At 43.8% G+C, this 21,732-nt stretch overlaps 2 protein-coding genes and 1 pseudogene across 6 annotated transcripts; all 3 read right to left on the bottom strand.

Annotated features, from left to right (window-relative positions):
• Window positions 1–679: 679 nt before the first annotated feature.
• Window positions 680–12,029, bottom strand: LOC127766343 (uncharacterized; annotated as a pseudogene).
• On the bottom strand, window positions 9,150–16,402 carry LOC127767662 (pentatricopeptide repeat-containing protein At5g66500, mitochondrial-like). 5 transcript variants are annotated; one of them, XM_052293068.1, is made up of 5 exons: window positions 15,970–16,402; window positions 13,053–14,822; window positions 11,939–12,205; window positions 10,187–10,301; window positions 9,150–9,653 (listed from the first exon to the last, which is right to left on the bottom strand). In XM_052293068.1, the coding sequence occupies exon 2, from the start codon at window positions 14,687–14,689 to the stop codon at window positions 13,340–13,342; it is 1,350 nt and encodes a 449-aa protein (XP_052149028.1). In that variant the 5' UTR covers window positions 14,690–14,822; window positions 15,970–16,402; the 3' UTR covers window positions 9,150–9,653; window positions 10,187–10,301; window positions 11,939–12,205; window positions 13,053–13,339. The 5 variants fall into 5 exon arrangements, with proteins under 5 accessions (XP_052149028.1, XP_052149031.1, XP_052149030.1 ...); XM_052293071.1 differs by having other exon boundaries at window positions 11,939–12,200; XM_052293070.1 differs by having other exon boundaries at window positions 13,123–14,822.
• A 2,364-nt stretch (window positions 16,403–18,766) lies between these two features.
• Window positions 18,767–20,902, bottom strand: LOC127765684 (NAC domain-containing protein 79-like). Its single transcript, XM_052290627.1, has 2 exons — window positions 20,468–20,902; window positions 18,767–19,831 (listed from the first exon to the last, which is right to left on the bottom strand). Exons 1-2 carry the CDS (start codon window positions 20,619–20,621, stop codon window positions 19,014–19,016), a joined length of 972 nt encoding a protein of 323 aa, XP_052146587.1. The 5' UTR covers window positions 20,622–20,902; the 3' UTR covers window positions 18,767–19,013.
• Between the last annotated feature and the right edge of the window lie 830 nt (window positions 20,903–21,732).

Below are 21,732 nucleotides of genomic sequence, written 5' to 3'. Positions count from 1 at the left end.
TTTTTTCATTTCCTCATTAGATAAGACTTATTGGAGATAAATTTTATAGTTAATTGGATCTACGCCACTGCAAATATGCTAATTCGAAAAAATACCACTACTATTTAGCATATCGGCTACTTGCCACTGGAAATTTAGAAAATTCGAACCGTGCCACTCCATCACGTTTTTTGTCAACCTCCTGGACGTGGGACCCACATGTCAGTTCTATCTTCCTCCATTGTCTCTCTTTTTTCTTCCCCATCTCTTCCTCCATCCCCGCGATGGGAGCGTCGGTGGTGGTGAACGCGGAGGAGCTCGCGGGGGCGCCGGTCGGTGCAGAGGCGGTGGAGGTGACCACGGACGGGGCGAGGGCGGAGGGAGCATTGGCATCTGGGACGTTAGTGGGTGGAGTCGGAGGAGGCTCCATGGGGGAAGGTGACGCGGCGGTGGGCGAGGTGGCGACCGGCATGGGGGCGGTGGCCAGGGACCTCGTTGGGAGAGCAGGCAGCGGGGCCATCTTGAGCGCCGGGATGAGGGCCGCTCCCGGGGCCTGCACAGCGGCCGTGACGGCGAGGAGGGTGACGATGGCAGCGACGACGGCGAAGCGAGCCATCAGAGCGACATACTAGCAATGGATTTATTGAGGAGGGGGTCCTTGCTGCTGGCGCCGGTGGCGCACCCCTCCGGCTGCCGCGCATCATGGAGGTCCTCGGCGACGGCAGTGAGGATGGGTACTTGTCGTCGGCGATGCCTCCACCACCACCACCTCCTCCTCCCTTGTACGGTAAGAGAGACCGCGTGGCTTGCCGGCTCCGAGACGAGGCGCTCAACGACGACAACAACGCAGGAGTAGCCCGGCCTGACCTCCCTCTTTGAGACGACGATGGAGACGACACCTCTTGCCGCATCTACGGTGGTGGAGAGAGAGGAAGGGGAAAGATGATAACAATCCAGCCCAGGTGGGGTTGGCCGAGGGCCAATAACTTAAGGTTACCCGGATCCCAACAGTTCTTAGGCACACCACTCGGGGAAAGGCTCAATCTCCCTAAAAGACTAGTCCAATAGGGGAAGGGTGGCTCTCCCTTTTAAGGTGACTTTCTCCTCCCAAGCTAAGCAAGGTGGGATTATTCAGAGGCTCACACGGTCGCCGCCCGACTTTTGCGTCTTTGCCAGCAGGTAATAGTGGAAGATGTCCTCATCAAAAGAGAAGAGATGGAAGGGAGGTGGGGCCCACGTGCAGTTGGGGGCTAACGGAGATTTTTGATGAAAAATGTGATGGAGTGGCACGGTTCCAATTTCTCCAATTTTCAGTAACACGTAGCCGATATGCTAAATAGTAATGGTATTATTCCGAATTGGCATATTTGCAGTTGCATGGATTCAATTAACCCTAAATTTTAAGCTTATGTATCCCCCCTCCTTCCTCCTCTCTAGCAAGTTAATTAAGGTACGCGCGTGTAGGGTTGAGTTGTCTTATTTAGCTGGTGGGAACCTAGCCATTTATAACATTGAGACTTTTGGTTTCTAACTCAGTTTTTATTCTATAAATATAACTTTGTTCCTACAATTTACATAAAAAGCTGGACCGTTTGAGGACCTTTTGGTTTCAGGAGGAGCTGTAGCTACCGAAAACTCCTCCAAATAGGTCGTATAATATGTCCTTCCTCGTCTCCAAAATCTCTATATAAATTTATCAAGATTCTGATAGGATTAGTTATAGAGCTTAAATCCAGAGCTTAAGCCCTAGTTGTCCCAACCTTGGCTTCTGCGTAAATTGCGTGCAATTGAGACAGTTTAATTTCTGAAAGATCATTTATACAGTATCAAGTTTGATCCGCACGTGTGGTATATTCTTTTCTTTTTTATTTTTTTTAAAATATATTAACATGTGTCGCTCTTGTGCGAGATGAAGAACAAAATAGTTTACCAACTCATTTTACACAAAAATACTAACTAACTTCAGTATTGCTAGCTAGTTCTAGAAGCTAGATATTAACCCGGCCAATACGTTGGTTTTCATCTTTTAGCCAGTAAACGTGTCGACTGTTAATTTTGTAATGTGCGCACTTTATTTGGAGTAGTGTGGACAAAAACACGTTGAACAGAGCTTAATTATCTTTGAAAAGTAGCCTTATTACCACGCGATCGCTGGTAAATTAAACTAATCAAAAGTGCCGGGCAGAAAGGGATCGCGATTGCGTGCGTGCACAAAATTTGCCATAACTTATCCGAGGTAGGTCTAAAGCGCAAACTTTCACGATTTAATTAGCCAAATCATGGGAGAACCTCGATCTCGAAGCAGATCTGTACTGTAATGATTATCATCAGCTAATCATAGGAGAGACTGGAGAGATTGCAACTCTTGTTTTCTTTTAAACAAAAAATAAAAAATAAAAATCGAACATCAGTGACATCGCGAATATATGTTGCGATAACATATTTAAAACCGTGCAAGATACGATCAAAAGATCTTGGAGATCTCTCCCGCGCCAGCTAATATATATGTACAGCTAGGCTCTCATAGATCTCACGACGTAAGCCCGTAATTAATATCGTATGACATGTACGAATAAACGCTATTTAAATTTTAAAACGAAGCCTCTTTTGCAACGTGGATCGATATATGTTGCATTTGTCAATTAACAGGAGACATGAACGTGATCGATTGCAATCGCAGCACAACAAGATATATTTCGAGTTGGGATCGAGCTAACGTACGTTTGACTCGAAATTAATCTTAGTTTAGTTTTTGGGATGAATTCGTGTCGTTTGCTGGGGCGCGAAGCAGCTGTAAAGGGTGTTAGAAAATAGCAGCATAGCAGCACTGTTGCCGCCATCTAGGTTGCATAGCAGCAAACAAAACAAAAACTAAAGCGACAATTATTTTAAAGTGGAAGAGAGGATTAGAGATAAGAGAGCGACTAATTATTTAAAGTAAAGTACTAGTAATAACACAGGTGCATGCATGATGAATCGTCGTCGTGTTTAACTACGACTTGATAGTGGTTTATTATATGCTAATTGTCCTTGTATGCATACCCCAGGTGTGTCAGTGTCACTAGGCACACACTTTTGTCGCCAAACTATGAGGCTGAGGTACGTTGCACCAAAAAATTGATAAATTGGTACTTTTCGAATACTTATTTAGAAACTAAACCATATAAAGAAAACTTTAACAAAAAATGATTCGCGACCTCAACGTTAACTACCTCACGCTGAGGTCCTACGGTCAGCATATGTCACAGCCTGATTTTCCGTTTTAGGATTTATAAATTATTTAATAAATTATTAATAGAATTTATATTAAATGTTCATTAATTTACAAGTGAATTTAAATGTGGGAAATAAAATTTCCTAAATATAAAGCATGGCTGGATTTAATTTTTATTAAATTCTCCAGGATTAATTATACTCTTTGGAATCTTCTCGGATTTTTCAAAGCTCAATTCCTAAGTTTAGTAATACAAAGAATATTTCAGCAATTAGTTAATTAATAATTAATCATTAATGATCTAATCATAATTATGTTAAATGATTTTCTTATTTAAAAAATCCTTAAATTATAAATTGTTGTTTAAAAGAAATTATTAGAAATAATCTTAAAAGCCTAAAAGAGAAGATCTAATTTTAATTTAATAAATCTCAATATAAAAGTGAGATAGATAAAATTTTCTTAAATACTTCTCTTGTTTCTATAGTTACTAGATTTTTCTAGGATTTATTTGAGCAAGGAAGTATTTTTAATAAACGGAATATCATTTCATGAATAATTTAAATAGAAAAAGGTTTTAAATATCTCTTTTGGCTTTGGGCCGAAAGTCGGCCCAAGTCTCTCTCTCTCCCTCCTTTCGGCCCAAGCCGGCCCAGTCCGCCGCACCTCTCCTCCCTCCTCTCTCTCAGCCGCTGGCAGGTGGGACCCACCTGTCAGGGTTGTCTTCAACCTCCAGCCGCCCCAGCCATGTCACGCAGCCGCCGATGCCCCTTCCAAATCCAGCGGCCCCTTTCCATCTCCGATCAAATTGATAGAGGGGAAATGATCCTAGGGATCTCCTCTTCCTTTTTTCTTTTGGAAACTTCGGCTAATTTTGTTTGGAAAAAGCTCGGATTCGATTTTGATTCGGATTCCCTAACCCTAGACCTTCCATCTCCTTGCCGCCGGCCATGGGCCTCCATTGCCGCCTCTTAGCCCCTATAAGAGTACCCCCGGGACCTCCTCTTTTCGCCGCCACCTTCGCCCTAGCCCGCCGTCGCTTGTAGCGCCGCCTCCGCGTCAGCCCGTGCGCCACCGTCGCCGCCGCGAGTCCAGCCAAGTGCCGCCGCTGCTCCAGTCGCCGCCGTCGCTCAGGAAGGCCGTCGCCAGGTTCGCTAGGTCGCCGCCGTCCTCGTCCTGTCCTCCGTTTCTGCCGAAGACTGCCGGAGCGCCGCCGCCATCGACGACCCGAAGACCGCCGCCGCCTCGACCTCTTTGCCGTCGTCGATCGTCGCTGTCTGTCATCGTCCAAACCGCTGGTGAGTTCGCCGAGCCGAGCTCTACGCGTTGGTGTCCTCCGTTTGCCCCGTCGTTTGCCGACGAGCATTGTTTGCCGAGCTGCCGCCGGCGATGACATCATCGCTGATGTCATTGCTGATGTTAGCCGTAGACCCGTGGTAGACCGGATCGTTCTCGGCCGTCCGATTCGGTCAAGTTTAGGTCAATTAGATCTTGGCCGTTGGTTCCGTGGACCGCTTCTGTGAACCCGGTTTACCGTGGACCGTCTTTGATGACGCAATAAATCCCTTTTTATTTTCAAAATAATTCTTTATTGCGTTATAATTTAATTAAAACCCATATAAATGCTTTAATGCGGTTTAATCTTTACAAATTCATAACTAATTCATTGTAACTCGGTTTAATGTGGTTCAAGTTGTAAAAGTTTTATAAAATAAAGATCTATATATTAAAATTATCCATAAATTGTGTTAAATTTGTTTAATCCTTTTTAAATAGGCTTTAATTAGATTTAATCTTGTAAAATTGATAATCAATTCATATGAAGTCGGAATGAGGCCGTTCAAGTCTCATAATTCATCTAAAATCATGATCTACATGTTTTTTTTACTTTATGTGTACTGTTTATTTGGTTTTTATTAGTCTTTTTCCCCGTTTTGCGTGTTAGCTTGTCGTTTCGAAGGTTCGCGAGTGCGCCGGAAGTATTCAAGAAGATTAATTGAAGACCCTTTATTGCAAGGCAAGTTATACATATCCCAAACACAATTCCTTTGAGCATGTTGATCCTATATTTAAATTCTCTATTTATTTCAACTGTGCATTTATTTTCGAATGTCACCGGGTGGTGTGAACCTGTTCCTTTGTTATGGCCAATTTGCATTGATCACTCTATTTCTTGATTACCTCGGGTTATAATTTGACTAGTTGGATTTATATATTGGTTCAACTAGATATATTAGATATAATTGCTTAGCCATGCTTAGAAACATTAGCACACAATTGGGATAACTAATGTTTCACTATTACTTAATGATGGATATTTAATCATAGCTCATGATGGCTAATCGTGATTGGTTAATTAATTAATTTGCCAACTAAAACTTGATAATGGTGGGTTGTGAGCACATGGTTTTGATGGTCGTGCTCATGACAATTAAGGACCGGTTCACGAGCTTCGGTTGTGAAACATTAACCGTGCCAACCACAAGCCAGAATGGGCAACGGCTGGACACTTTGTATAGCATGGCTCATTATGGTGTGCCATACTGAGAAGTGGCGGAGATAAGCCCACGGGAGGGGGGGTGATTATGATCCAGAAAAGGTGCGCTGCTTTGAGTTGAGCTATGTGAGGGGTCTTGTCACAACTACACAAATGGTGACATGTTCAGTATGGGCACATGATGATATGGTGACATATTGTGGAGTTGTGTCTTGTGGGTACAGTGGTACATATCTGGCTAGAGTAAAACTATTCGAATAGCCGTGCCCGCGGTTATGGGAGGATCTAACAATGTCTTTTGTGATTAGTCCCACACTACTCATTAATAATAATGTGGTAATTGATGGTAATTAATTTAGCTCCTGGTTTGGAATGGTACATTCCTGGTTTGGAGATAGATCTGTACAGCCAGATATGGTTATTCAGGATGGTTGGGCCTGTGCAGCATGGGTGTGTTGTTCAGTGTTGATTAGTATTGATGATTAGTTACTCTACTGTTTTACAATTTTCAAATATTTGTTAAATGCTGCTTTTGCAAATGAACCCTATATTATGCCATTCTTTGGTATCCTTGTGCACTTGCATATTTGCTGTGTGGCTTGCGGAGTATTCCATGTACTCACCTTGCAATAATCAATCAAACCTCTTTTGAAGAAAAGTCGCACAGGAGAAGACGTTTGGCTTATACCCCAGTTGAGCTGCCTGTGGGAGTGGAGCCGGAGCTTCGCAAGACCGTAATTCCGCCGTTGTTTTCTCTTTTCTTTTATAAGTATGTAACGTCATTATTACGATGAATCTGTATATTAAATTGTCAGTTTGTGTATCTCGGCTGATTCCTGGACGAGGATTTTATGCACAAATTAGTTCGGAAATTACTAGTGAATTTCTGGGCGTGACAGCGTAGGTCCGTTGACGCTGACCCCCTGCCCAGATTTCATCGAAGTTGATCCTCTTGCTGATGTGGCAGGACTTCATTGCCAACCGTCTTGACGGCGAGTCCCCAACCTCAGCACCATGCCCGTTAGCACTGAGCTAGGACACCTAGGCTGAGCACAGCCGTGCTTGCCAAACCGCTATTTTCTTCCTTCCCACCCCTTTCTCCGGCTAGGGATAGTCGAGCCTGGGGCACTCTCTCCTCCCCTTCACAAATCTCCTCAAATTCACCCCAAAATCGAAGGGGATTTCGTGGGCATTGCATTGGAGATTGATCCAAGGTAAACATCCTCCGAAAAGCCTAATTTTCCAAATATTTGCCCATGTATGCTGACTATTTTCTTTATTAAAACCGTGGTTTGTCATTTGTCAAATGTGGCTCGGGATGCGCTGTGAATTATACTTCCATCTCGATGTTGGTAGGGGCGATTCACGTTGATTTTGCAACTTTTGTAATATTTTGGCATGGGTGAAATTGGTAGGTGGGATGCATTGTGAATATTTAGGGATTGGCATGGATAGTTCATGTTTGATGTTGGTAGGGCTACAACTACGGTATATAATTTTTTTGGGCCATTTTGTATTAGTTTTAATGTGTGTAGTTGAACTACCGTGTCGCGTGTACTCCGTAGTTAATATTTTCTAAAACCAAAGGACATTGAGATGTAGGGTTAGGATTAAGGTTATTAGAAAGTAGGCCGACGTTTAAATTCCAAAAATCTCGTAGGCTGTATGAAATATTCTAAAACAATATACTTTTTGTACGCTAGGTAGTTTTGGGATTCCCGTGACATTATTATAGATTTCATACTCTAAAACAATATACTTTTTGTACACTAGGTAGTTTTGGGATTCCCGTGACATTATTATAGATTACACGTTATGTATTATATTAAAATGAACTTATCTTATTTATTAGTTAATAGATGTATAGATTGGTACGACTTTATTTTGGTGATTATGTGGTAGAGAAAAGTACCGATGGAAACCAAATTGATGAGGACATCACTTCATCGGATACGCGCATTACTCCACAAGTTACAATGACAACTTGAAGTCCAGTTCGACCTTCGGAGACAGCACTGACTTCACTCACTCAAATTGTCCACTCACAATGTAAGAAAGATTATAATATGCTAGAATTGTCCACTAATTATGCTACATTAGAGCAACCTATAGTGGAACGAATTTCTAATTTGACTTTATTAGAAGCTAAAACTTCAGATTGTGCTTACATTGATAATGTTTGTAATGAGGAAGAGTTGTGCAATACATACCACAACTAGTGAAAGAACACGGTACTTCTATTTCGATTTCTGAATATTTGGTTTCCACGCAAAATAAACGTATCTTTGCTGTTGCTGATGACCAAAAAGAGCTGTAATTAATATTTCTTTACGTACTTTAGGTTATATCGAATTTGATGTTTTTTGTGATCTAAATACCTTAGAGAAGAAAATTTATGATTTTCCATGTGTTTCTAGAATAATTATCATGTCATTTGTAAATATAATAATAGAGAGATTACATGTCGAGTCATTGGCGACTTGGCGTTGAGGTCACGAGCCATTTTTTGTTGAAGTTCTAGTTTTGAAAATAAGTTTTTTTAAAGGGCCAATTTGTCAAATTTTTGGGAGGTTGCATAAGTAATGGGGGCTTCTTTTAATCCATGCATTTTTAAAATATACTTTTTGTTGCGACTTTACACAAAGATATTTTTTTGTGACGATAAAACTTTACAATATTGAGGAACAATTTCTGACAATAAAATCTAATAGCATAATAATTAATTAATTAATTTATCCACAATATATACCACTCTCTTCGTTTCAAATTATGACACGAACTTTTTCCTAAGATTTAGCAACTTTTATAACACCAAATTAGTTATTCCTTTAAATATATTTTAATAATATATTTTAGTTGATGTCAAAAGTATTACTATATTTTTTCTATAAGATTGATCAAAATTATAAATTTTAACTTAAAAAAAATTAAAACTTCTAATAATATATAAAACTGAGGGAGTACTCTTAGTGGTGGCGATGGGAACATCAATAACATGCAGCGAAAGAAGAATTTGATTCGAGGGAAAAATATGTGGTGAGAACTTGATTCGATTCAAGGGAAAAATATGTAGTGGGAACTGCACATGTAGTATTAACCTAGATACTATCGTTGGACCGAAAAATGATCGTCTGATATTCGTCCACGTCATTACAAGTAATTTTTTTTTACTCGTGATGACTGAGACGTCCATTTTTTTTATCCAAGTAGTTTTCAAGTTTGCATTATATTTGCGGTTTCCACTGCATACTATCCCTTTGATTCGATTGGCCCCTCGCCCTGCTGTTCTCCCCATGTGTTGTTCCCTGTATTTATAGCCAACAATAGCCACCGACCCCTTTTTCGTCCATTCGAGTGCTGAGCAGACAGCAGTGCCACGCTCGCAAAGGAGCACCATGCTGCTATTCACCAGGAGTTCAGGAAGAAACAGGTTGAGCGAGATGAAGAGATAAGATGGTCTAAAGTGTAACATTAGTAAATAGGAGTAAATTTTAACAGGTCCAAAATACACCTCTTATTAGGTCGGGTCTGGGCTTCAAACATATAAGCAGGCATGTTGCGTTTAGTTGTCTGTTGGGCTTCAAACATAGTACAACCTCAGTGTTGTTATTTGGCTCATTAGAAAACAAACCTAGGGATCCATCTAAAAACACAATGAAACAACAATTCTCTTTGTTACTTAACAAGCCCAGCCCACAAAAAAAGGAAAAAATATCGAGTTTGCTGCCAAGAAAGAACACCAGTAATATTGGGAGTGAGGAAATGCTGAGGTGCAAACTTGAGATCGACCAACAAAGGAACGCCAGAACGAGCGTGGAGATGGACCAATAAGAAAATTGAGGAATGGATTCAGACCAAGATATGTAGTTTGATTCAGTTGCAAAATCAATCCCCAACTAGCTTGAAATTAACTTAGTGGCGATAGCATATAGCAGGTGTCTGCAGTCTTTGATACCTTAAGACCTAGATGAAAAAGAAAATGTGATTTCATTAGCAAAATTCTTACAGCTAAAAAAAACTTGACTGATCCTGAGCATAATAGATTGATTCAAATTGATATTACCCCTCTGTCATCCAGATGGTAGCAGAAAGCTTGATGCATGCAACAGAGTTAAATTTTTAGGGTAACTATAAATTAACTTAGATAAACTGGATCTAGTGCTTCGATTATGTATGCTGCCCAATACAACATAACTATTTAGGACAATCCATATGCCATGAAATACAAAGGTCAAATTATTTCTCAGACTTACATTTTAGAAGTATTGGTATACGTGCGTTCAAAGACAAAAAAGGAACAGCATATATATCTTTGACAAAAAGATATGTAGTTTGAAGAAAAGTATACTAAGTTCCGAATTTCAGACAAAACTTCTTGGGTTTACACATTAAAAACAAATCCTGGGTTTGATGACTTATGAGTTCTGCATTAAAAATCTTCGTAGTACTATATCTCCTGAAAATAGAACATATAGGAACAAAAAGAGAGTAAGTACCTTGGCATATTAGAAGAAATAGCCCCCGCCATGCGCTAAACAAAAGAGAATATGGCCATATGGGTAGAATTAAACCGGTGCATAGTTCTTTCTTCCAAAAACTGCAATTGTTTGGCTGCAGTACGAAACACAGAGTCACAGACTACCAAAAAAGTACTCAGTCACTCAGTTACAATGGTTACCCTTCAATAGTGATAAAATCCATGAACACAGTGATTACATGTCCTGCAGTGCTTGCCAAGTGGCCATGCAGTTTCACACTTAATTAGTTTGCCAAATCAGCCTAATTCTAGACCCTAAAATTTTCAGAAACCAAAATCTGTATACTAGTGTCCTAAACAAAAATCTGCCTAAATGTGTTCTGTCTGGGTGTATCAAGCCAGAAATTTATAGCATAACTAACAGAACATAAAGAAACTGCCAACCTCTAGGAGTCATCAAACCCAGCCATCACTATAACTAATTAAATTTAGAGAGCATACTAGTTTGATGATGCAAACACTGAGACATCTAAGCTTACGGGTTCTGCATCAAGTGAAATTATTAGTCTCCTAAATACTATTAGTAAACATACAAATCTAGGTAGTAAATAAGCAAACTTGGTATTATTGATAGCTGATAAATCTTAGTATTATTAGTACCTAACGAAACTAATAAATGTCAGTGGCAAACAAAACTAAGTGTTATTAGTACCATAATAACATATCATCTTGTCAAGCTTGCGTGCTATTACTGTAAGTGCTTCAAGTGCACAGGAAAAGGCAATTAAAGTTTAGCCTAATCACTGTTGCCATGTACAGAACTCAGCAATCTCAATACAGAATACTGTTTCTTTGCTTCCCTCAAAAGAAACAAACAGAGAAAAAAATTAACAGAACAGAACCTTGCAAAAGTGAATTTTCTAGTAGCTTAATTAACAAAAAAAAAAAGAAGCTATAATTGTAAGGGAAAAAATGAGGTACTGCTAGTAGCAAACAGAACATAGCTATGACAGTTGAAAACAAAACCTTATGTGTTTTTTAAAACCTAACAAAACTACCCCCTCCGTCCCATAAAAAACCAACCTAGTACTGGATGTGACATCTCCTAGTACTACGAATCTAGACATACCTCTGTCCAGATTCGTTGTACTAGAATATGTCACATCTAATCCTAGATTCGTTTTTTTTTTTTGGACGGATGGAGTAAGTGTTATTAGAGCCTAACAAAAGTAAGAAATGCCCAGCTGCTAACAAAACAAACATATAAAACCTTATGCGTAAAAACCATATAAAAATCCATTAATTACCATCAAACAAAACCTTCCATTAATTCCTTTAATACAAAACCTTATATAGTTCAATGCCTGAATAGAACTTCACATAATGCATATTGCAGAATTGGACTTGCAGTATAATCAGTAACTATGCTAAATCAGGCTCCTTTCCAAACAAAAATGTCAATATGAAAATCCATCTGCTGTAATCTAACAAAAGTAACTCTAATGAACTTCAGGAATCCCTGAGCGCACCTCCTAAAACCACCAAACAAAACTAGGTACTGTCTGACAAACAAAATTGGCTATTACCTTGAACAAAGAAATAGCAAGCTTAACTGAAAAATGCCAGCAGAATGAAATGCAAAAGACAAACAAGCACCAATTGATCAACTAAAGTAGGCAACTTTCAGGCAAGATCGACTACTATTTACAACAAGGAATAGAACAACCAAGGGTGTGTGCGTGCATGAACTAAGAACAGCAAGGCAGCTCACCTGCTTGGCCTGGTGATGATGAGATGGAGAAGTATCCATGGAGGCCAAGGCTCAGCTCAAGGCCCCTCTCTTCTCTCCTCCCCAAAGCCATTCCAAACCATCTCTCTCCCTCCCTCAGAGAAGGGGTTCCAAAATGGGGCGCTAGCTGCTAAAGATTACCTCCAATGTCTCAGGCAGAAGTAACAGCATTCATTGCCAGTAGACGGTTCGTTCAGTGCTGTCGTACTAATGCCTGTCACCACAGAACTGGTGCAAGACCAGTCTTTCCTACAAAAGAGATTTCACTGATCTCATTATAATTATCAGGGAGACAATTGACTACAGAGAACCAAGCATCATAAGTGCTCCTCTAAGTAATTAAAAAAAACAAGTAATCTAAATAGCAGACTACTAGGCTTGAATCTTGTATGTGCCCCTGTAGGAAGCTAATAAGAATTCACCACACTAACAAAACAAAGTAATCAAACTGGTAAAGCATTTTTTAACAACATATTTAACTATACCAAGCAGTTCCATTACATGATCATATTGTTTAGTCTTTATTTATCATTCAGACCATGCAATTTCAATAGTGGGTCACCTTCCTACGTTTGTAACTTCTGTGCAGAAGTTGGTGACTAGAATATTCCAAAAAAACAATCACATATAAAATTAATGTCCGGGTTGAAAATGAATTATGCTATTAATGTCACATCAAGTGATCTCAGTTGTTTGAACAAGACTTCAGACCAACAAAAGCCTCAAATGTATAAAAAGATAACAATATGTAAAATTGATAAGACATAACTGGAATTGATCTATATATCAGAGGATAGTTGTCCGAAACATAAATCATTTTTAAATTCTTAAAACGCATGCACATGTACTGCTAGTGGATAGAGACATTTTATGTCACTCCTGAAATATTTTTGTTTTTTGACACAAAACAGTGTGTCAATGTTAAATCACACGTATATTATCATCATGTTCAACGGCACAATCATTGTCATTGCAACAAAAAAATCCAAAACATGTAAGAATGAACACAACTAATGTAGTTCATAGTATATTTGATAACATAGATAAGCTAGGTATGATGCTTAATTTCATATAAAAAGGTATATTTACCACTTACAAATGCATAGTCTTGGAAACAAGATGACTGCTTTACAAATGTACACTAGTGCGAGAAAAATTGGTCCTACCATATAATCTCATATCCTGTCCATAGTAAACACTGAACCGAAAATGTTCCCCTTTCCCACTTAGCGTCCTTGTGAGTCCCTTTAACAATATCACTCATCAAGTCCAATTAGCATGAGCTGTGTTTGTGGCTTGGTTTCCCAAGTTCTTGGTATCCTTGTGCTGTATAATTCTGCTAAGCTGATGAGTTGTACTTCCAGACTAGTGCAAAATCAGTTTCTAGCCAGTGGAGGAGATATGACTACTAGCTGCTTCTTTCCTGAGACCCTTATCAATTATAATCCTCCTTGATTCATCCGATTCAAACCATTGTCTAGCAGCAGCATGAAAATTCGATATTAGCACATGACTTCCTGGATTTTCTGGATCAACCTCCAGAAGGTGCAGAGCTACTTTGTTGCCTCTCACCACATCCATATTAGCTCTACATGCATTCAACATAGCCACACAGATGGAACCAGAAAGCTCACTTCGGGTTGTACTGAAACTACAATAGAGATCCCATGCCTCATCAATCTGGCCTGCACGGCCTAGTAAATCAATAAAACATGCATAGTGCTCTGGTCCCGGATTAATCCCATATTGTCTTTTCATCAAATGAAACATAGCTCTGCCTTCATCCACAAGACCAGATTGTCCACAAGCAGAAAGAACAGCAAGAAATGTAATGGCGTTTGGCAAGACCACTGGTACAGTTTCATCCATCCTTTTAAACAAATCTAATGCTGCTTCCCCATGCCCATGGTGACTATAAGCATCAATCATACTGGACCAGGAAACCACATTCCTGCAAGTCATTCGATCAAACACCATACGAGCAGCCGTTGTCCGCCCACATTTTGCGTACATATCAATAAGTGCATTGCATAAGATCGTCTCTAAAGTAAACCCACCACGGAGAGCCTTGCAATGCACCTGCATACCATACATCAAATTCGCTGTTGCTGAGCAGGCAGTGAGAGCACATGTCAGCGTAATTCCATTAAGCTCAATCCTCCCCAGAATAAAGAAAGCCTCCCTGAATCTGCCATTCTCCACACAACCTGAAATAACAGCATTGTATAGAGCAACATCCTTCGGGCAATCCGTGCACATAAACAGCCTCAGCGCTTCCTCAACAAGGCCACAGCTCATGTAGAGATCTACAAGCGTTGTTGCCATGATGACATCGCCTTGACACGCGAGGATGCTGCGCGCGTGGACCTGACGGCCAGGACGGAGGGCGCGAGACGTGGCGCACGCCTTGGCCATGGTGCAGAGGGTTGTAGCCGTGGGTGTGAACCCCGCGGTGGCCATGTCACGGAAGGCGGCCACGGCGGCGCAGGGCCGAGCATGGCAGACCAGGCAGGCGAGGAGCGCGTTCCAGGCGACGGCATCCCGGGTGGGCATTTCGTCGAACAGACGGGACGCCGCGGCTGGGAGGCCCGCATTGGCGTAGGCGGTGAGGAGGGCGGTGGCAGGGATAGGGCTGGAGATGGAGGAGGACTTGACAAGGTTAGCGTGGATGACGGGAGAGTCAAACGGGTGAGAGGATAGGCGACGGAGCAGCGCTGCAAGCGGCGGCCACATCACGCATTTGGGTTAGGGACAGGATATGTATGGCGGGAGAAATCTAATCTCTAGTTCGTGTAGTCGGAAAAGGAAATGAGAGGGAATGAGAAATCTAATCCTTTTTCACACCGCTACTCCAAAGTCCAAAAACCTGTCAAGAAGAGAAGGATGTTTATGTTCGACTAATAGTATGACCCATGTATTTAAATAGATAAATATATTTTAATATTAATAGATATAAATATATTCGATAAAATATTTATAAATACATAAATATCATTGTTTATTAATAATATTTTTCTTATTAATAATTTTAACTTGTATTTTATTATATTATCAATTATATATAAAATTATATTTATAAATTTTTATTTATAGATTGTACTTAAAATTTATAAAAATATGACAAAGTAATTTTGTGACAAAGTATGTCTAGAAAATTTTGTGAAGTGAAATAAGAATATTCTTTGATAAAAAGATAATTTAAGTGACTATGAGTAGTTTGTGGTCTAACTCTTGCTAAGAAATTTATGTGAGTTTGGATGAGTATACAAAATTATGAGAGAGCTTACTTTTTTCATTCTAATGCAACTATTCTAAGGATGTTTGGATGAGTACACAAGAATGGATGCAATGTGCCTGTTCACAATTTATTGACGTGAGATTCAGTCACCAAATTACATCTGCTAAAAGCAAAAATCAAAATCAACAACTTGGAAGTAGGTGGAGCAGAGTGGCGGGCCCAGGATTTTTGGGTTGGGGTATTCGAAATAGGAAGGGATAAAAAAATACAACATCAAGCCTAATAAATGATATGTATGTATAGTTTCGTACAGTTCCAACCTATATAATATATATAATGGCTATAAGCATATTTTCATAAATTCATTGGTTAATGCACAAAATTAGGTAGCCATGCACTACAATAAACAAACTACAGCTTTGCTTGAGTTCAAATTTGTGGCCTGTTCACTTTGATGCTAAAAAAAACCTTACCAAATTTTGGCACCAAAATTTTGGCAACTATGCCAAAATTTTGGTAACTTGCCAAAATTTTGACAGGATTTCTTATATAGTTACCAAAATTTGGCAACAAACTAAATGTAGCTACTTTTTTGACAACTTTACCAAAATTTGGTAAGGTTGAAAATGGCACCAAAGTGAACAGGCCCTTGGTGTTTAGTCTACAAAATTAGACAAAAATTGGGTTCAAATCCAGTATATACTTGTCTTGTTGGACTAGTTGAGCAAGCAACAAATTAAATCGAATTGGGAAATGATGAGGATTGAAGGGTTACCTCACCTCCGGCAATCGATTGAATCGAGTCAGGCATGATCGGCGAGACGGCCTAGCAACGGCGGCGGAGCACGGCGCGAGGGAGCGGCCGCAGCAGCGTGACCAGTGGGAGCATAGGGCCACAGGACAGGGGAGAGGAGGCATGCAAGGGCCGAGGGGAGAGGACGGGAGGAGAGGGGCCGACCGGCTGTGGGCGACGCCTCAACGGTCGTCCATGCGCCGCCCGTGACCCTGCTTCACGCCGGCTCGCAGATGCACGCCGCACACCCCAGTCGCCGGCCCGGCTCGCAGACGTCGTCGCACGCCGCAGTCGCCGGCTCGCAGCCGCACTGGCACCACACGCCGCGGGCGCACGCCTGAGCCGCCGACGCGTCGCCTACTGCCGCCTAGCCACGCCCGCGCCGACGCGCCCGCCTCCCGCCTCCACGCTCCAGCCCGCCTCTAGTCTTAGGGTTAGGGGAGGGGAATAGCCGAATGGGCTGAGTTGTGGCCCAAACTCAGTATGGGCTGACGGCCTATTTGGTTGGAGGGAGATGGTGATAGGGAATGGGAGTTTATGATATCTGGAAGTTTAAGTTTGTAGTTTGGTTGGGAGACTTAGGAATTCGAGGGGGTTTGGGATGGGGAATTAAGAGGTCCAATTCCCACCAATCTCTTACCTGGGGGAGGCCTGTTAATTCGTGAGACTTGTAGAGAATTCGATGTGAAACCAAACAAGGGATGGGGACTAAAAATGTAACTCCCATAATCAATCCCACCATCAACTCCCTCCTTGAAACTCCCATTCCTCTTCCATTCTCTTGCCAAACAGGCCGTGAGAGGAGAGGGGGAGGGGAGTGGGAAATTTGGGCCCAATGGTAAAATAGGGCCCAAGATGAGTAGCTTAAGGCATCTTTTTTATTTGTTTGAATACATATGCAAAGTATAGAGTACATATACATATTTTTTTGTCCAAAAATCTTGGGAATACCCTTGAATTACTACTGGGCCCACCCCTGGTGGAGCAGGGCAGAGGCAGATCTAACGTTGTATCTTGAAGAATAACGGAAAATACCTGATGAGGCGGCGAGCGACGAAGCAGGAGGACGCCGGGCGCCACCTTCACCTCGCATGACGGAGATGGGCGCAGGCGGCAGGGCGAGGAGACGGGATTCGAGGCCGAATGGGATGGAGTACGGGAGAGCGATGATGCGGGGGGAAGCAGGAGAACGCCGCCGCCGCCTCTTCTAGTAGGATGGAGACGGGCGCAGGCGGCAGGTGAGGAGACAGGAGTCGAGGGCGATGGGCGAGGAGACGGGGGAGGATGGATTAAGAGGTCGATTGTGGGGCGTGCCGCGTGCTCTGCTGCCTATCCGTCCCAGGAACGGGCCCAGGTCCAGGCCCAAGCTACAAGGAATGGAATCTACATACGTGCCATCTCAACTGTCAGTCCACGAGGCCACCCATGATACATGATGCAGCCGCGCGCGAAAGCCCATTTTGCCTCATGTGGAAGGCGGTTGAGGAGGTGGCGATTTGCATTCCTCCCTCTTATCTTACCCTCGATCGAATTGCATCCATCGACCGTAAAACCGGGTATAACGTCTCCCCCAACTTTAAAAACCAGTATAAATCGACTCATTTAGCATTTTGGAAAGGAGTTTTCACTGACGTGACGGGTTGACCGTGGTCAAATCCAGTAAGTCAGCATAGGGCCTACATATCAGACACATTCTTTTCTCCTTCCCTCACCTCCCCCTCTCCCCTTGTAGGCAACAGCCGATGTTCACTCCATCTCGTTGCTGCTGATCCATCGCCTTGCGGCGGAGTAGCTCCCCGGTGCCCTGGCCATGCCACCCTCGACACCGTCTGCAGGGAGCCTCCTGTCCCCCTTGTGGAGCGCGGTGAGGAGACAAACATGGTGACCCGAGACACATCCCTGTTTGCTGGATGCATCAGGCAACGGTGGAGGATCTGAGGGCAGGGGCAACGGGAAGAGGAGCCCCGAGGAACTCGTCGGCCATGGTGGGATAGGAGCGATGGGGTTGGCAAGGTGATGAACCCAAGGAAATGCTTGGATGATGGTGGGCAGCTGGTGGCGTTCCCCTCTCTAGAGATGGGCGGCGGTGTTAGAAGGTGGGGGTTGCATGTTTGACTCCGTGCGAGGGAGGCAGAGCGGGCGAGCCGGTGAGGGAGTGGGAGCCAGGCCAAGGGCATGGGAGGACCCCTGTTCCTGTAGCCTCTCCTACCCTATCTAGATTCGATCTGGTGGTAGAGGTGAACCCACCCCCGGCAATGGGGAGATGGTGACCTCCCTACAACATCTTTCGTTGTGGCTCCTCTCCCTCCTCATCCTCGCCGCCGCCCTCGCCAGCCACCTCAATCTCGCTGCAACCTGCAGAGGTGACGGGCAATCATAGCAACATCTCAATCAGCCATGGGCTGTCGTCCCCAAGATATTGCGAATTCGCCGGCGGCCACAATGTTGTCTTCATCGCTGCCCGCTGTAGATCTCCTCGCTGACTCCATCAGCGCCGCTTCCGCAGCAGGGGAGAGAAAGGGGAGAGACAGGGAAGGATAAAAGGATGTAATTGACATGTGGGCTCTACCACATATGATTGCTACATTTCACTGACATGTGGGCCCATGCGCTGACTCACGGTTTTGACCACGGTCATTCTGCCACGTTAGCAAAAGCCGTTTCCCGAACCATCAAAGGAGTCGATTTGCATCGGTTTTCGAAGTTAGGAGAGACGTTATACCTGGTTTTGTGGTTGAAGGATGCGATTCAATCTTGGGTAAAAGATGAGTATGCAAAATAGACTTACTGCTTTGTATTAAACTTGAGGGCCCCGTCTCCACCAAAATATTTTCGGCACATTTTTTCTAGGTGACAACACTACACTTTCATTTTTGATTAATTAATAACTGACTGTAGTGTACTGTACTGTGGATATCTTGGATGACGACCACATTAATTCTTCATCTAGTATATAACTGAGTATATAATACGTGTATGCATGGTTTGCTTAATAATTATCCAAATTGATGGTGGCGTGGCCATGTTCAGAAGGCTCTCCATGTGGAGTCGTCCATGTCCAGCTGCGGCGCCTGCTCGCCGCATTCCATGTCCACCTTCGCCAGCGGCGCCCCGCCGAACAACGCATCGCCTCCTCCTACGTTCGCCAGAGAAACGCCCACGTCCCGCGCCTGCTGCTGGCTGCACCCGCCGCCGAACGGCATCGTCCCCGTCGCCTTGTGCGCCGCCGCGAACACGGTGCCTCCGACCAGCCCCGCCTGCGTGGCCGCCGGCCACTGGAACATGCCCTGGTTGGCCGCCGCCGCCGCCTGCAGCCAGCTCATGTAAGCGCCGACATCAAGCCTGTGCGCGCCGAAGCCGTCTCCGCCGCCGCCGCCATGGCAGAGCTCGCCCGACGGCGGCGCGAAGCCGCCGAGGAGGATGGAGGAGACGTCGAGCTCGCCAAGCTCGCCGAGCGACGAGGCGTCCACCATCTCCGGCGGCGAGGCGCCGTCTCCGTCGACGTCGTCGTGCGGCGGGCGGGGCTTGGCGAGGTGGCACTGGAGCTTCTTGAAGACGCGGCAGACGACCCACTCGTCCTTGGCGGGCTTGTAGGGGAACTTGGACTGGAGCCTGTACTCGTGCATCACCCAGCTGGTCTTGGCGCCCTTGGGCGCCCTCCCGCGGTAGAACACCAGCGTCTTCTTCATGCCGGCGAGCGCGCCGCCGTGGAAGATCTCCTTGTCCTTGCCGGTGGTCTTCCAGTAGCCGGAGTCCGTGGCGCGGTTGGTGCGGATCCCCGTCGGGTACTTGCGGTCGCGCATGCTGAAGAAGTACCACTCCTTCTCCCCCATGCTTGCCTTGCCTGCATATCACATCCATCAACATTGCGTTCATGTGTAAGAACGATTGATCAATTCATTCATTTGTACGTGTGCATTTGTAGTGTATGCATGCAGTGATGATCACCAGTGACCACTAAACTACACCCGTACAATTCGATAATAATGTAAGTGCACGTGTAGAAATTTTATTAAAATTTTCGGGTGCAACTATAAAGGTACGAGAGGGCAATGCAATTCTCACCAATCAGAAAGAACGAGTCTGAGAATAAGAAAAAGCTTAATCGAAGAAAGTGTATAGAGTTAAAAGGAGAGAATTATTGAACAAGTTTTCTGCTTTCTATGAAAGCATGCAGGGCCTTTGGCATTTCTTCTCAAAAGGGAATTCTTGAACAAGTCCGAAAGGGACACAGAAGAGCCTACATTTCCCCTAAAATCAACTTGCAGATCAAAGAATGATTAATGGACGACATATTCATGCATATTATATTACTCGCTGAATCAAAGCTAAACACAATTTAGAGATGCACTTCAATTTCAACCCGCGAATGTTCCGTGTTCAATCCTCAATATGCTCACAATTTCTCCCTTCAAAACTCGTTTTTAAAGCTAAACACACTTACTGGGGATCGAAATCGAAGAGTTAGCTAGAGACTTACTGGGGAGGTCCCATGGCTCGCACTTGTTGAGGTCGACGTCGGCGATGGCGCGGGTGGCGAAGCCGAAGTCGGAGACCTTGCGGGCGAGGTAGTACGTCACCAGCTCCTCGTCCGTCGGGTGGAACCGGAACCCCGGCGGCAACCCCTCCTCCATCACTAGCCCTCTCCTGCTAGCTCGCCGCCGGCCGGTCTTCTCCTCGATCGCCGGCAGGCAGAGCGGCAGTGGCAGTGAGCTGAGCTGAGCTAGCTAATGTCCATGGCAGAGGCACCCGCTACACCTTTATATATACCGGTTGCACACTGCACATGTGTGCGTGAAGACAAGCTAGGCAGTCGCAATAAACAAATAGGATGATCGATCAGTGGCAGCGCATGCTCGTCGTCTTCCTCCTCATCATCTGATCGATCTCCTTCTAGAGCTAAGGTACGTTGCCTCGTGGGGGTTCTGATGAATTTCCAGGGTCGCAACAACCACGGCCATATGTGAGAGAGGTGAGAGCGACGTACGATACGGGAAGGAATATCGCAGGCGACAGCGACGACAGGAAAAGGTATTTGCTGGGATCGATTCTTCTTCCATGATCATATCAGACCACACGTTCGATCGATCGATTCGATCATAGGAACGCAGCTGTCAGCTGCTGGCCGGGGGCCGTCGAGATCGATCGACCGTTTCAATTCCAGCCAACTCCAACCACTTCCCAACCACCAGCACAGTGAAATTAACGGCGACCCGGCACTGGCCATGGCCAGCTGCTAGCCACACACAGCCATCGAGAGCTACTAAGCTATAGCTGCCTCTCTAACAGCAGCAATATAATTATACTACTTACTACTAATCATCACATTAATTATACTGCCACTGCTGCCGAAGTGGATAAGACAATGCACAATCAGACAAGCGCGTAGGCCAGCTACAGTATTAGACTAGTTCTATACAAATATATTGCACTGGCTCTAATTTTTCTCTTCTGATCGATGGATGGATGTGTCGGCTGAGTGAGGAAAGAAGGCTGGGTCGCACGTGTGAAAAGGACAGATCAATCGTACGATCCTGCTAGTAGCTAATTAATCAAATCGGGTTGTTGCAGTGCGATCAGGAAAGGGCTATGGTGGCATATATATTCTCCAATCGACCGTGCAGGTTTGATTTTTTTGTGCGCTCCTATATATTTTTGCAGTTACCTCCATCGATTGGCCGCGATTTGGTCGAATCCTGGGAATGAGACCGTACAGTACGTTACTACGTACGTACACCCCCGGCA

This window comes from Oryza glaberrima, chromosome 3 (assembly GCF_000147395.1).
Source record: "Oryza glaberrima chromosome 3, OglaRS2, whole genome shotgun sequence".
Lineage (NCBI taxonomy): Eukaryota > Viridiplantae > Streptophyta > Magnoliopsida > Poales > Poaceae > Oryza > Oryza glaberrima.
This window is presented reverse-complemented; position numbering and strand designations above follow the sequence as displayed.

What these genes read in the sequence shown, in the direction of transcription:
- LOC127767662 (XM_052293068.1), bottom strand. Translation starts at nt 14,689, where the DNA reads ATGTGGCCGCCGCTTGCAGCGCTGCTCCGTCGCCTATCCTCTCACCCG.
- LOC127765684 (XM_052290627.1), bottom strand. Translation starts at nt 20,621, where the DNA reads ATGGAGGAGGGGTTGCCGCCGGGGTTCCGGTTCCACCCGACGGACGAG. An exon ending in CGAGCCATGGGACCTCCCCA is followed by an intron (nt 19,832 to 20,467) that starts GTAAGTCTCTAG and finishes TGTGATATGCAG; the next exon opens with GCAAGGCAAGCATGGGGGAG.